The sequence below is a fragment of the Neltuma alba genome, unplaced genomic scaffold, assembly GCF_004799145.2.
Source record: "Neltuma alba isolate B1F8T4 unplaced genomic scaffold, ASM479914v2 tig00010294_pilon, whole genome shotgun sequence".
Lineage (NCBI taxonomy): Eukaryota > Viridiplantae > Streptophyta > Magnoliopsida > Fabales > Fabaceae > Neltuma > Neltuma alba.
The window spans coordinates 1-15,374 of record NW_021635212.1 but is presented as its reverse complement, the minus strand read 5'-3'; the positions used below and the strand labels follow the sequence as shown (position 1 = coordinate 15,374).

General features: G+C 36.0%; 1 protein-coding gene across 1 annotated transcript; it reads right to left on the bottom strand.

Annotated features, from left to right (window-relative positions):
- Window positions 1-3,381: 3,381 nt before the first annotated feature.
- On the bottom strand, window positions 3,382-10,857 carry LOC114755550 (uncharacterized). Its single transcript, XM_028944441.1, has 6 exons — window positions 10,667-10,857; window positions 7,237-7,294; window positions 5,862-5,945; window positions 5,259-5,380; window positions 4,789-4,960; window positions 3,382-3,784 (listed from the first exon to the last, which is right to left on the bottom strand). Exons 1-6 carry the CDS (start codon window positions 10,855-10,857, stop codon window positions 3,716-3,718), a joined length of 696 nt encoding a protein of 231 aa, XP_028800274.1. The 3' UTR covers window positions 3,382-3,715.
- Between the last annotated feature and the right edge of the window lie 4,517 nt (window positions 10,858-15,374).

Genomic DNA, 15,374 nt, shown 5'->3' with positions numbered 1-15,374 from the left:
CCCCAACTTGGTGAATAGAGTGAAACAGTTATATCTTGAGTGTTCTTCTCTTTTGTTCATTCCTATTACATTGATTGTTCTCTACTTTAATCCCTTCTCATAAACGTGGATCACTATGATTGCTTTTTTACTTTGAATTCATAAAGATTCCCATTTGTATTATTGCTATTCCCTTCTTTGGTCTTGTATTGCCTTTGTCCAGGAATACAAAGGTTTAAGTGTGGGGGAATTGATTGGGCCCAATTCTTTTATATCTCTTCATATCTTTTTCAGGGCTTTTATCATAGTTAGTAACTCTTTTAGTGATAATTGTGCTTGATTTAGATTGAGAGTTGTTACTTTGAGTTAGTGTTTTTTTGAGTATAAAATTGTCATAATTAGTTATTAATTGTATTCAATTGAATTTTAGGACAATTAATGCTTCAAATTGTTTCTTTTTATTGCAGGAGCCAAGATTGGAGATCAAGGGATTATACAATACAGGACCTAGAATATTGTTCCTAGAAAGCTTCGTTGTGACCAAGATAATTATGCACCGCAGCGCAATTGGAAGATGTGCATTAATGTCGTCTCGAGATGTCTTTGCCACAACCACAATTCAACTTCGCCGTGACAAACAAAATTTTGCTGAAGCTCCTTTCAGGAAAGCTTCACCGTGGCAAACAATTCCCTTCGCCAGGGTGAAGTCCTCATATCAGCAACCCAGATTCAGATCCTAATCATAAAAATAGAGTACTCACTCGTTAAATCCGACCCATTTCACCCCCTTAAACATTTAGAAACCCTATTTTTGACCTATCACTCCATTCACTCATCCATGGCCTCCCCCATTCGTCCTCTCTCATTTTCCCCCGTTAAACCTTTATCTTCTTCTATTTTTCCTACGTTTTCCACCATGGGTATCTCAAAATCATTGATGATTGTGGTGCTTCCTGCTCCAGTGCGTGGCTAGGTATCAGTTTTCTTGAAGATGGGTTGATTAGCATGAGTTCCAAGAGCTTCAAAGGTTAGTTGATTTCATCGATAGTTCTAGTTGCTCTTTTATGAATTCCTAGATCTAGGGTTTGTAAAATTGTGGCTGAACTATGTTGATTATGATTGTAATTAATTCTAGATGATTATCTTGTGTATGGGATTAGTTAATGTTGAATGTGAGCTTCTGTATATGTGATTACATATATGTTTCTTTGTGATTCTGTTGATACTCTCTTTCTTGCATGATATTGTGTAATTGTTGAGTTAATCTAGATTTACATTGAACCAAGTACATTAATTAATTGTAATACAAATACTTAGTGCGCTTCATAGGGTTTTATGATTAGATGGTCATTTATTAAGATCCTAAAGTTAAAGGATTCTTGAAAGTTTTTCATTTAGAAAACTTAGTGATTTCTACTCCTAAAATCATTTTGAGCTATGATTGCCAAAGATCTATTTTTAAGAGGTTCAATCAACTGTTTTTAATACTTATTTTTCCATCCATTCCATCCTAATCTCCTGAAAATCCAAAATTATATTTACATTACACTTTATTTCAATTAATAGTTTTAAATGAAAACACCTCAACTTTTTCCTAGTCAATCTATGTTTTTATGACATTTAGTTAACTTAGGGTCAATAACTAATGGCTTTAACAAGAGAACGACCCAGGGTTGCACCTTATAGTGCTATCCTTAGATAAATTTTGCATTTAACCCTAAAGCATTAAGCGAATGGTTAAATCATCCATTCTTCCAAACTTAACCCTTAACAAAATATATTATTCTGTCCATGTCCTCTCTCCCCCATTTTGGTGCCAAACCATGCAAAAAAATTAGGAAAAATTTTGCTCCAACAAGCTTTTAGTTATTATACTGTATAATTTTTCAATATCGGTTAAATTTTTTCTGGGTCCTATCTAATCCAATACTTTTAAAAATTTATCTCTCTGCCAATAACTTCCTTCTGATGAGGAGAGGTTCTCTTTTTTTCTTTCATATTTAATTTTGACCTATAACTCTTTCTATTCAATTTTTTCTAGAATCAACTTTATTTATTTTAAAGCTAACCTCCACACTTTTAGAGGTTAGCAATAATTTTAAAATTTATAATAACCTTTAAAATAATTTTTCTCATTTTTTCATGAATTACTGAGGCCTCTATATATTTTAAATAATTCATTTTGACCATTTTTTCCTAATCAGCCAAAAATACCATTAATTACAAAAAATTCAAAAATAAACTATTTTCATGTTTTCATCTTTCAAGCCTCAAACACTGTTCTAAACCTTTTGTTCTATTTTTTATGAATTTTTGGATATTTTTGAGAATTTCGAGCATAATTTCCTCTTCTACTCTCTTCTGGACCAAAACTTTTTAAAACGACAGTTTCACTTCAAAAGTTATTCTATCTATGTTTCTACTATACTGTCTGGCCCTCAATCAATCCTAAATTCCTCATTTTGCATGTTATAATTAATAGGATATGACATGCAACATATATTTTGATTTTAGGAGAGGTCCTATAGGTTTCCAAAATTAAAAAAAGTCTCTATAATTTAGGTAAATTAAAGGGGAGGTTAATATATTTTACTCAAATATATTTTAATGTATTTTGACATTTCTTGTTATGAGTTTCAACCTAAAATGCTTATGTCATGATACTAGATTTGCCCCACGATTTAAGAAATTCATTACAAATAGAAAAACATTTTATCTAATCTAAACCATAAAATTTTAAAAATTGTTCACTAAGGCATAGAAAATGTAAATATGAATTTTGAAAGAAAGAACCTAAAAGTGTTACTGAATACATGTGTGCATCTAATAGAAATTTCTACCCAGCTTTTTGATGCCATGTTGCGTTTGAATTGGTTGAGGCACAATTTGACCCAAAACAAAAAAACAAAAAAAGAATGAGTTGAGCCACCATACAATTCAACTAGGTTTTCTAATTTGATTTTGAAGGAAACTGACAGTTAACTACTTATATTTTTTCAATTAATACAAAATTACCATATCTCTTAGCAAAAATCACCAAACAAAACCACCGAAATTAAAAAAAAAATTGTAAATAAAGACATGTTGATATTAATATGAGTTTTAACAACAATAGTATAGGTTTTGACAACTTTTGTGAACAGATCACTATATGCAATTTTTTAATTTCAGCAATCTTTTTCTGTGATTTTTCATATCTCTTTTCTTTTAATCTTTTAGTGCAAATTAAAAAGGGAATCATGCTACATGATGAGAGAGGCAACATTCAATTTTTAATTCATGATAAGCACAATTGTACCACCTTCGACTTTAGAGTGCTTCGTGTGCCAATAATTGAGACAGAACTTTTAAGTTAATCGAAAATTCTTTAACCCAAAGTCATTTTAGAATTGATGATCAATGTTAATATCCACCGGCCAATACTCAGCATTGCAACAACTTTAACACCAACAAAAAACACTACTCAAAACAGTTTCAGATATTGAGTTCTCGTTGTGAAATAGTTGAGGAGAGACAATGCTCTTTAACCCAACTTTTTAACTATCTGTGACGGGTGATGTTTCCATGAGGAAAATATAATGAAGTGCATGTGCAATGTGGAAGAAAAAAATTACATGCAAAAACAATAGAATGAGAAATTAACAAGAAATAACATGACCGGTTCATTACGAACCAGCCCTCAATACCCAAAACAAAAAGAAAAGCGCTACGTGAGAAAGTGTACATATTTGCAAGTTTAGGTCTTGACTCCCTGAAAAGACGAATATAGGATCCTGAAGAGTCCATCTGGGTTATCTGCATGTACCTGTTGAAGAGGAAAAGTTAGTTTCATTACACAATGACAAGCTACCACATGTACTACAATACTCCCTCGTTTCCATTTAAAATACAGCCACTTGAAGCGTAATTAATAGGCCCAATAGAATGCTGGACAATTATAAGATCTAAATATGACTCAATCAACTCACAACTCTCTGTAAGTTGAGCAATTCAAAGAAATTTCTATCCTCCAATTTACATTATTGGTACGACGCATGCTACCACTCAATAATCTAAATGTTGCACTTAACAAGTCTTTGACAGACTAATGGTAGCCTAGTTCCAACATACTCAACATCACAAACACGCGCACACACAAGGTTGAAATGCATTTTTGCCCTAAAAATACCCTTGGATGAGCTATGAACACCTTGTAGAAAATTGCAGGGCAACATAGCACATAATCTTTCAAACTCGGTACAATGTCCCCCTTTTTAACAATCAATAATACAAACCAAGAGACTTCCATTGACGCAAAATTGGTTATTAAAAAAAGGACAACATTGCAACAACATTGAAAGATTATGTGCTACATTGTTATGTAATTATCTTTAGAGTGCCCATAGCTCATTCAAGAATACTTCTGGAGCAAGAATGCACTTTAACACATATACATTGTGTGTCTCAAAGCCTGAAGATCTATCTCCAAAATCAACATAAATGCGATATGTTCAAAAGGTAAGGACCAACAAACACGCCAGCAAGCTTAAAGATCAACTAGAGAACACATTTCAGAGTTGATCTTAAGCATTCATGTTGGGACGAATAGATAGACAAGACAACAAAAGGGAATGTAATCAAAAAAAGATTTGTAGCATCATGCTTTTATTATTAATCAAAAATGTCTCTCTTTTTATTACTTAAGCAAGGACATAAGGTTATTTTATCATCCCAACCTCATTCATTTTTCATTTTTGTAACTAACTTCCCATCATACCAAACATAAAAGACATGCAAAGGGCACAAGCATACTCTACGTGACTAACTTACCCAGTGGCCAGCATCTTCAAGAACATGCATTTCAACTCCACCACCTTCCTCGGCAGCCAGCTCCTCAGCAGCATGGATTCGTTCAAGATCTTCAAGAGCCCATCTGTGTAGACTTCTCTCTGCTTTCAGAAAGTTCATATGCACACCACGAGGAACATTTTCAACAATTTTCCTACGAGAATGAAAAAACAAAAAAAGGAAAAAGCTAAATCATTGACTCCATAGACAAACTTTTCCAGAATGGATTATTTTTATTTAAATTTTAGTGCTTATATCATTAACTTAAAGATTCATGAGTGCATTAAATAAGGAATACTTTCTCCAGTTATGCAGCCAACATTTCTTATTCAACTTGCACAGGCAATTTAAATCATGATAATTCATGACAGGATCGACCCCATATTGTGCAGATAAGTCAGGGCAATAAAATTCACACAACTACAGCTACTATAATAGCTCATAACAAGTACCACAAATTTGTTTCTTCATATGACTGATACATTTCAGCAATCGCCTTTAGGTCAAACATCCACGAGAAGCTTGACATTCGTGAGCCAAAAGGACTGGTTGGTTGTAGGTTAGTGACTACCCACTGCATGCCAAAAATAAAATTATCATCACTCTATCAGGACACTATTAATATTATTTTTCTCTTTATCATGTTTTAAATGTATAAAGTCAATTTCATTATTCATAACTTGACACAGACAAAAACATATTTTCAATCAGTCATCAAAAAGCCTGCTCAACAGACTTGAGTGTAGTTATTTCAATTAGAAAAAAACATATATTGGTCTTGGGATCTTATGATTAATAATTCATTTAGTTTTACAGTAGCAGCATACATTTTACAATTAATATGAAAATGAATTGGAAAGATTAATAATTCAATCTGTATTAGTTCTTTTGAATTTTCAATTTTGTTCGTGCATTTTTTTTTCTTTTTAAAGGAATGTTTCTTCCTTGCCAAACGTTAAAATGTATACCCCTACTATATTTACATATTATACCAAATAACTTCAGAATGAGAACCCAACAGCAATCAATATTGATGAACGATGTGGGAACGTTACCTGCGCGACATCATTAGAAAATCCTCGTTGAATTAGAGCTTTGACAACTTCCCTCTTCGATGAGACCTTAAGAAAAAGATCATAGAACAATTATAACTTTTCTCACAAAGACATAAACTTAATAAATTTTTTAGCAAGAGTTCAAGGCTTCTACTAAGGGACAACCATAGTACTTTGAGAACCCTAAAGAAAAAGGGGGAATGAGAATTAGCATGATTGACATGCACAAAATGTTGAGAAACACATTTTCTGATAGAAAGATAAACGTTATTAGCAAGACAACAGATGAGGATAAGTATATCCTCTAAAAGCCAAGGAAAACACAAAAGAAATGTTCCCACATCTCTTGTGCTACGTCTGTGTCAAATCTAGCAAATCCAGAGAGCCCCAAGCAGCTTGCTTATCTTGTATAAGAGACATGGGTGAGAAGTCGCATGCTAGCATTGCTTGCTCAGGCCCTCAAGAAAGTGGGGAAGAGAGGAAGTTGAAGCATAGAAATCAAGAAGGCAACCAAGCAGTACAATTACTTTAGATATAAGGTTGGAGGAAGAACATCAAACATAAGTCAAACAAAAATCTCTCCAACAACCAATCAAGAGACTCCTTTATTGCGATCCTCTCTGATAGGCTTCTACCATTTTGCAGTGGATTCAACAGACAATAAGATAAAATTGAACATTGAGCAATACCTTTTACAGTAGGTTCTACTTTACACACAATAAAATATGCCACATCTCATGCTGGAATATAGAGAATACAAAACAACCTCAAGACTCACCAGAACACAAATGCAGCCACATAGCATCACCAAGTTAACAGCAACTCATTCGGCCAAATAGCATCACACATGAAGGAAGTGACACAAGACATAGAAGGCACCAAATTGAAGAAAAGAAATAAACAGCAACACAGAAATTGAAGTACACAAAAACAGGGAATAAACCTACTAGCATTCAGTAGGTTAGCAACTCTCAGATATTTTCCCCAAATCTTTTCCACACTTTCTGTCCCTAATATCCCTCCTAACTATCTCTTTATCTTCGTATCAGCAACTGCCAACTCAAACTCTTAACGTCCACTGAGTCAATTATTCACCAATAGGTATTACAAGTATACAACAAGATATTTGCAGCTTAAGGGAATCAAAGATCTCAATGAATAAGGAGCAGAACCAGCAATATGCTAAAGCATACAATACCCTGTCAATCTATCCGATAATCTCTCTCTCTGCTATAATCAGAAAATAATACATTAAATATCAATGGCTACAAACTATATATGTTAGTCGGCCCAACCACAAAGTATCTTAATTATGCGGTATTAATGTTTAGCAAACTATTGTTCAACACAGACACATGACATGCTAGAGCATTACCTGACCAATGACAACCCTTGCACATAGCCTATCAATCAAGTCCGTTGTTAAACTAAGTCTATAGATAATGGAAAACAAAGGGAAAAAAATAATATCAATATACCCATGGGGGAGACAAAAACTTTGTACCAGCATTAAGTTTGTTGGGTGCTAAGTAAAGCTTCTTATTCTACTACAGATTGAACTACAAGCACAAGAAGCATTACCAAAGAGTGCACTCTCAAATGAGTTATTAAATATTTGTTATTTCCCTATTCAACCATACTTTCATCCCACTAAGTCCCATGTACCTTATCCAATTAACCGGTTAGGTAGCTAAAAATGTTAGTTAGATGCTAAGAATGTTGGCTTAGTCAGATGCAACTAAACTTAACACAAGTGAAACAAGCAAGTTTAGCTGACAAGGAGATTCACTTCACCCATTGTCCATTCCATAATAAAATAGAAAATCATAAACAAATAGTTAGTAACACTTATCTACAATAGTTAATTCATTTTTGTCATTCCCCTTGGTTAACTTGTAATTAACACCTACTTACTCAGTAGTTTGTAATCGAAGCAAAGAGACTCAAGTAACAACTTTTGCTATGGAAAAGAGCTCCATCACGCAACTCTCCAATAAAGAAGTTGCTTTATAGAATTATAGGTTAGGCCACCCAAGTCCTAATTATATGTCTAGAATGTTTCCAAATTCTACTAATAAAAATGTTTTTTCCCATTCCGTATGAAGTGTGTTAACTGTCCAAACATACAAAAGGCAATTACAAAGCCCATCCTCATCAATTTTCTTACCCTTTTTCTCTCATGCATAATAACATGTAGGGACCTACCCGTGTTTCAACCTTAACAAATGCAGAAATGGTTTCTGACACTAATAGATGATCACACACAAAGTTACTTGGGTGTTTCTTGTAACATCCTGAATTTTATCGGGTTTTAATTACCTCTTTTGGTTGATTTTGAGGATAGATTAGTGATTTAAATGTTGATCTTGGTGTTTGGGTTGGAATTGAGGTATGTTGCAGGAATAGGTGAAGGTACCTCCCTCAGGGTATGTTAGCCGCGGCGAAGTTTTACTTCGCCACGGCACACCGGGAGTTCCAGGGGAGAGTATCCTTTCGGGAAGGTTTCACCGCGGCGAAGGTTAGGGCATGCCGCGGCGAAGATTTTCTGGGCGAGCGAGAGTTTCCTCTCGGGAAGCTTTCGCCGCAGCGAAGTTGGGTTTTCAGGCGAGTAATCCCTCTCGAGATTAGTTCGCCGCGGCGAAGGAGTCCAAATCTCTATAGTCGCGGGAGGGGTTCAGTGTGCAAAAATTAGAAAAATCTGAGGTAGAGAGAGAGGCTCTACTAGGGTTTCGAATTTCTGGCTTGAAGGGGACATTTCTAAGGATCCATTACCTCAAGTAAGTGATTTTAACCTCTAAGCTATCTTCTTTCTTGGAATTTATAAGGATTTATGGTGAAACCCTAGAGTTTTCTAGGTTGTTATGGAATTGAGGTTTTTGACCGATTGTTTTGAGTTTAATTGCTTGCTTTGGGTTAGCCTAAGTATTTAATCGGTGTAGTTTTCTTGGATTTGGAGAACCTTGAGTTTTTGAAGCTAGGGTTTATGAGATTGGAAGGTATGTGATTGAAGATGACAATGTGGAGATTGATTTTGAGTTTTGTGACTTGGGTTATATTAAGGAGGGTTAAATTGGATGTTTAATCGGTTTAGAATGTTGTTAAGACTCCAATTATTCAAATGGGATGTTTAGGTGTAGAATTCCTATAGTGGGTCCTTGAGGTTTGAACTCTAATTGATGCTTAAAAAGGGGATTTGATGTTTTAATGGACTTTTATGATTTTGGAGTGTTGTTTTGATGGTTATACCCTTTGAATTGGGTAGAGCTTTGGTTGGAGCTAGGAATTTTGTGTCCCCAAGTGTTGTTTTGGCCACATTATTAGTTTGAAAGCTAATACATAATGGTTGTGTGTTTGTGTGCTTGTGTAGACCGGTTGTGAGCCTTGTTGGTGCACAGACCGTATCGTTGGTTGTTATTCCTTGCTTAGGCGAGAAGTAACCACTTTCTAATCCTTAGTACATGCTTCTGTGGTATTGTGAGTAGATTTATGTTTTGTGCTCCGAGTAATAATTATGTTCAAAGTATATGTTATATATCAAAAGGAAAACCGTCTTGTGGGGTTTCGATTGATGATAAATGAATCTTGGAATCGTGAAAGATATGCCACTGAAAGAAGTTAATTATAAAATGTTCAATTACTATTTGATTATGGTTTGAGCATGATGCATGAATTGAGATTTGGTGAGAGTTTTTTATAGTCACTACCACGTGGTAAGACCTCCATTAATGCATGATAGTCACTACCTAGAATTGGAAAGGTTGGTTACTGAGACTCCGTCTTACCCCGTGGTTTCCAATGTTTTCAGGTGAAGTTTCTAGGCGTGCGCCTTTGGGAAGAGACGCAGAAGCTTGAGCTTGGTTAGCTTTAAGCCTCTAGCATTTGTTTATGTATGGCTAGTTATATATTGCCACAGTTAGGGTCCTTTTTAAATATTTTGATTACCCGGCCTTGTTGTAAATTGGGAAAATGTTTTCTCCTTATTTTAATTGGCCGGAGGCCATTTCTATTGCTTTGTGAGACTTTGTTATACATGGTTGAAAACTAATTGGATGGGCTGATTTTGATGTATGTTGTTACCCGGGCCGGAGGCTCGGAGGCCCAATAGATGTTAATGAATGATTCTTAGTTGCATGCAACAAAGTTCGAGTTTGAACCGAGTTTAAAAGTTAATTTCTAAAGTTATGTAATTTTTTTCTACTATGGTAGTTTGTTGTAACAGGTTTCCTTTTTTACCATAGTAGTGAATTTTACGACAAGTTTATAATGTTTTTGGGGTAAAGGGTTTTACATTTCTCACAAAAGAAAAATCAGACTTCACCTAAATCATCAGGAACTTCCACAAAATGATTATGAATCAATTTGACACATCAACAAAAATTCTACAGAGTGATAATAGGAGGAAATATGTGAACTCAAATCTTCAAGCATACCTTAAACAACATGAGATTATACACCAAATAAGCTTTGTAAACATACCGCAACAAAATGGGACAGCAGAAAGAAAAAATTGTCACCTCCTAGAAGTACCTTAATCCACCATGATAACCAATAACGTGCCAAAATTTTAATGGGGGGAAACACTTTTGACTGCCACACTCACAAATCGTCTACCATCCAAAACCCTCAACTTCAATACTCCAATCCATTATCTAAAACCTACCCAAACTCACTCATATTTTTGACAAAGTGTTCGAATGCATGGCATATGTTTAGCAATAACCATGGTAACAAACTTGACCCTCACACCATTAAGTACATATTTCTTGGCTATTCCTACACCCAAAAAAGGTACAAATGCTACTCACCCAGCTTGAAAAAAATTCTCTATCACAATGAACTTTAACCCTACTGCACCAAAACACCCATTCAGGAGGAGAGTGGAGAGGAATGAGAGTTTTTCCTTCCAGAAAATGAACCTCAAACAGCACCAAACCTTACTAGATCCACACCTAAACCCCAAACCACCGTGAATCCACCTTAGGCCGAGCCCATCCATTCTAGCTAATCATGGCCTCAATCTAAACCTGGACCGAACTGAAGAGCCCAGGAATGCTGGAAATGAGGAATCTGGTATGATGGACCCTAATGATCCAGAATCCAAAGAGAAGAAATCAATCTAGAACCCACAAAAGGCATGGAGATTGAAGCTGAGACAAATCAGCATATTGAAGTGCCCTCTAGTGTTGACCAACACCAAGAGTCAACTTCAGCTCCCAGTCCTGATGATCTCGAATGGCCTATTGCTTTGAGGAAAGGGGTAAGATCCTGTACTTGACATCCTATTGGTAATTCTTTTTCATATGACCGGTTGTCATCTTCCATGCGTAGCAGATCTTGTACTTTCCAAGAGGCAATAGAGGATCCAAATTGGAGAAAGGCCATAGAAGACGAGTTAAGGGCCCTAAATAAAAACCAAACTATAAATCACTCTATAGGTTGAAACAATCTCCCAAAGCATGGTTTGAGAGATTTACTAAAGCTGTCAAAAGTGTAGGATTTATTCCACGCCAGGCAGATCACACACTTCTTGTGAAACATTCAAGAGGTAAAATAGATATCCTAATTATCTATGTTGATGACTTCATTATGACTGGTGATGATGCAGATGAAATAATCAGAATCAAGAAGTCCCCAGAGAGAGAGTTTGAGGTAAAGGATCTAAGGCGTCTCAAATACTTCTAGGGCATACAAGTAGCAAGAATCCGTGATGGAATCTTTGTCTCTTGAAGGAAGTATGCCCTGGATGTATTGAAGGAAACAGGAATGTTAAGAGTCAAGCCTGCAGAAATTCTAATGGAACCTACTTGCAAGCTTGACAATCAAGAGGAAGATAAGGAAGATGGAAAAGATACTACAAGGGATGACCAAAAAAAAAAAAAAGACAAAGAAAGATCATATTCCTATTGATGCTAAAAGATACAAGAAGCTAGTAGGAAAACTTCTATATATCTATCTCATGCTCGCCCAAATACAAACTATGCAGTTGGTGTTATTAGCAAATTCACTAATGAGCCTAGAGGAACACATGAATGCAGTATATAAGATCCTGCATTATTTAAAAGTGAATCCACGTTGAGGACTCTACAAAGGGCAAATCTCACGAAATAAGAGCATATACTGATGCTAATCATGGTGGGTTTCTTCGTGATAGAAGATCAACTTCAGCCTACTGCATTATGGTGTGGGGAAACCTAGTGGCATGGAGGAGTAAGAAACAGACCATGGTTTGTGAAGGCTTATGTACACTAAGTATTAAGAGAATTGAAGTTTGCACCTAATGCACCTATAAGATTAAGGTGTGATAGCATGTCTGCCATGCCATGGCAAGAAACCCAGTTCATCATAAACAGACGAAGCATTTAGACATCAGGAAACACTTCATCAAAGAAAATGAGGATTTGAGAATCGTCAAAATAAAACATATGCCATCACATTGCCAAGTGGGAGACTTATTCACTAAAGCCCTAGCCAGACCATAAGTTGAAGAACTCAGAAGCATGCTAAAAAAGATAGACAATGAGCTTGAGGGAGAGAATTGACGATACTTGGGCCTTGGGCCTTCATTATTATGCAGCAGTTAATTAGATTAAATTTCCTGTCAATCTAATAGAGACCAACGTCCTCTCTTAGTCTATGCTAGGAGGAAGGACCGAAAGGAAGCTTAAAGAAGTCTTGTGTCCGTTTGTGTCAGTTATTTATGTCATTTATTTTCAGCTTGTCAGTTGTTTATGTCAATTATTTTCAATTATTTGACAGACCTATATAAACTTGTTATGTATGAAGTTATGGCCGGCAATATTATGAATTATTCAGATAACTCCTCGTCTTTCCCTTAGGATTATAGATTCTGGTCCTAAGTCTTCTTCTCTCCTTGTTCTCTTCTATTCTACTCTCTCTACTTTCAGGATTTATCATTTTGGCATCAAAGCCTCTTCCTGGTCCTGTTAGGTCAAAATGGTGAATACCCGAAACTCTTCCTAAAATAATCACCCAACCCCACTATTACCCAATCCCTCTTCTAATACTTCAAATTCTACAGCTTCTGAGTTATTAACACAACAGTTGGCAGCCATAATGGCTAAACTTAATTCATTGGATGAAGACATGGTAACGTTGAAGCAGCAACGAGATTTTCCAGAGCCGAAGGGAAGCCAAAACTCTGGTGGCAAACAAGTTTGTGAGGACATGGAAAATGATGAACAAGATGCGCCCTGGTGGAATAAAAATCCCAACCGAAGACCACACTCTAAGACAGAAAAATATTTTTGTTATTACCAAACTCCTGATGATTTAAAAGTTGATGTAGCGGCCATGAATTTTGAAGGTGATGCTTTAGATGTTTTCACTTGGGTTGCTTTAGGAAGAACCATTCATGATTGGGAGGAATTAATTCAAATAATGCAGGAGCATTTTGGTCCGACTAAATTTCAAAACCCAGATGTCTATTTATGTAGTATACGGCAAACAGGGTCTGTCTCAGAATATCAACAAGAATTTGTGAGGAGATCTTCGTGAGTTTGTGGGTGGCCTGAGCATTGCTTGTTAGCAGTTTTTATCAATGGGTTAAAAGAGGAACTTCAATCGGATGTTAAAATCCAGAAACCACGAATAGTTTACAAGGCCGCTAGTTTAGCATTGGAGTTTGAGGCAAAACTGTTGAACCAGAATACGCGTCATTATGGTTAGCGTTCTAACATAACACGTGTTGCTGTTGATAATTATTGTTCTCGTGAAACTAAAAATTATAATTCATATGGGCAGTTTTCGAGTTCAGTTACCGGCAATTCTCATGCAACTTCTAATAACTCCACCCATTCAAGAGCAATTACCTTTACTTCCTTCTAACTTATCGCAAATTTCAAACACCGAAAAACAAATTAAAAGGGATGAAGGTTTGTGTTATAAATGTGGTGAGAAGTTCTCTCTAGGGCACCGTTACAATTCTTCTTCTCTTAAACTTATGGAGATCAATGAAGAGCCGGAAGAAGTTTGTACTGAGAACATCAAACCTATGGCTACTATAGAGAGCAGGTTTGCAGAAATTTCACTTCAAGCCATTCTGGGCAGTTCGTCTACAACTACGATGAAAGTAAAAGGGATTTTGGGCAATCGTCAAGTGTTGATTCTCACTGATAGTGGGTCAACACATAACTTTGTTTCAAAGTCCCTTGTAACAAAGCTGCATCTTCCTACACAGCCAACCCCTGCTTTGGAGTTCAAATAGGAGATGATAGGCAAGTTGCATCTCATTCTATTTGTCGGGGGCTCCAGGTACAGATACACACCCTTACCGTTAAGGATGACTTTTTCCCTTTCACTCTTGGTGGTGTAGACATGGTGCTGGGTATTAAGTGGTTAGCTTCTCTTAATACAGTAGAAGCTAATTGGCAGAAGATGTATGTGATATTTTGGTTGGATGGGAAGCGTTACAACCTTCAAGGAGTCCCTAAGGATAAAACGAAAGCTTCTTTGCAGAGCTTTTCTTGTGAGGGAACTAATTCTTTCATTACTCAAAACTTACAAAGACTGTTACATTCCTTTTCTTCGATTTTTGATGAACCCAAGCATCTACCTCCATTACGTGAACATAGTCATGGTATACCCTTGTATCATGGGTCTGTTCCTCCCAATATTAGGCCATACAGATATCCCCATTCACAAAAAGATGAGATTGAGAAGCAGGTTGCTGAATTGTTGCAAAAAGGCTTTATACAACCTAGTGTGAGCTCTTTGCTAGTCCTGTGTTGCTAGTTCCCAAAAAAGATCCAACTTGGCATTTTTGTGTGACTACCAGGAACTCAACAAAATCACAATCCTAGATAAGTACCCAATACCAAATATAGATGAACTCATTGATGAATTTCATGGGGCTTCTTTCTTTTCTAAAATTGATCTTTGTTCTGGTTACCACCAAATTAAAGTAGTGCCAAAAGATATTCCCAAAACTACTTTTAGAACCCATTCAGGTCACTACGAGTTTACTGCCATGCCTTTTGGTTTTACAAATGCCCCTTCTACTTTTCAAGCTGCTATGAATGATCTGTTTAGACCACATCTAAGGAAATTTCTTGTTGTTTTCTTTGATGACATTTTAGTCTATAGCAGCAACCATCAAGAGCATTTAACTCATCTACACATTATGTTCCAAATTTTGTCCCAACATGAGTTCTTTGCTAATCCAAAAAATGCCTCTTTGCACAAACAGAAATTTCCTTTTTGGGTCACATAATTTCCCAAGCAGGTGTTGCGGTGGATCCTGACAAGATAACTTCAGTTATAAACTGGCCTCAACCTTCTAATCTCACTAAACTTAGAGGATTCCTGGGTCTTACAGGGTACTATAGATGTTTTATTCGTCAATATGGTCAGATAGCTAAGCTACTTACTAATATGACAAAGAAAGATGCTTTCCAATGGAGTGCAGCTTCAATGATCGCTTTCAATGACTTGAAGCAAGCTTTAATTAATGCTCTAGTGTTACAACTGCCTGATTTTTCAAAAATGTTTATTGTT

What these genes read in the sequence shown, in the direction of transcription:
- LOC114755550 (XM_028944441.1), bottom strand. Translation starts at nt 10,857, where the DNA reads ATGGATGGGCTCGGCCTAAGGTGGATTCACGGTGGTTTGGGGTTTAGG. An exon ending in CAAGGGTTGTCATTGGTCAG is followed by an intron (nt 5,946 to 7,236) that starts GTAATGCTCTAG and finishes TTATAATTGTTC; the next exon opens with TATGATCTTTTTCTTAAGGT. An exon ending in TATGAAGAAACAAATTTGTG is followed by an intron (nt 4,961 to 5,258) that starts GTACTTGTTATG and finishes TCATTCTCGTAG; the next exon opens with GAAAATTGTTGAAAATGTTC.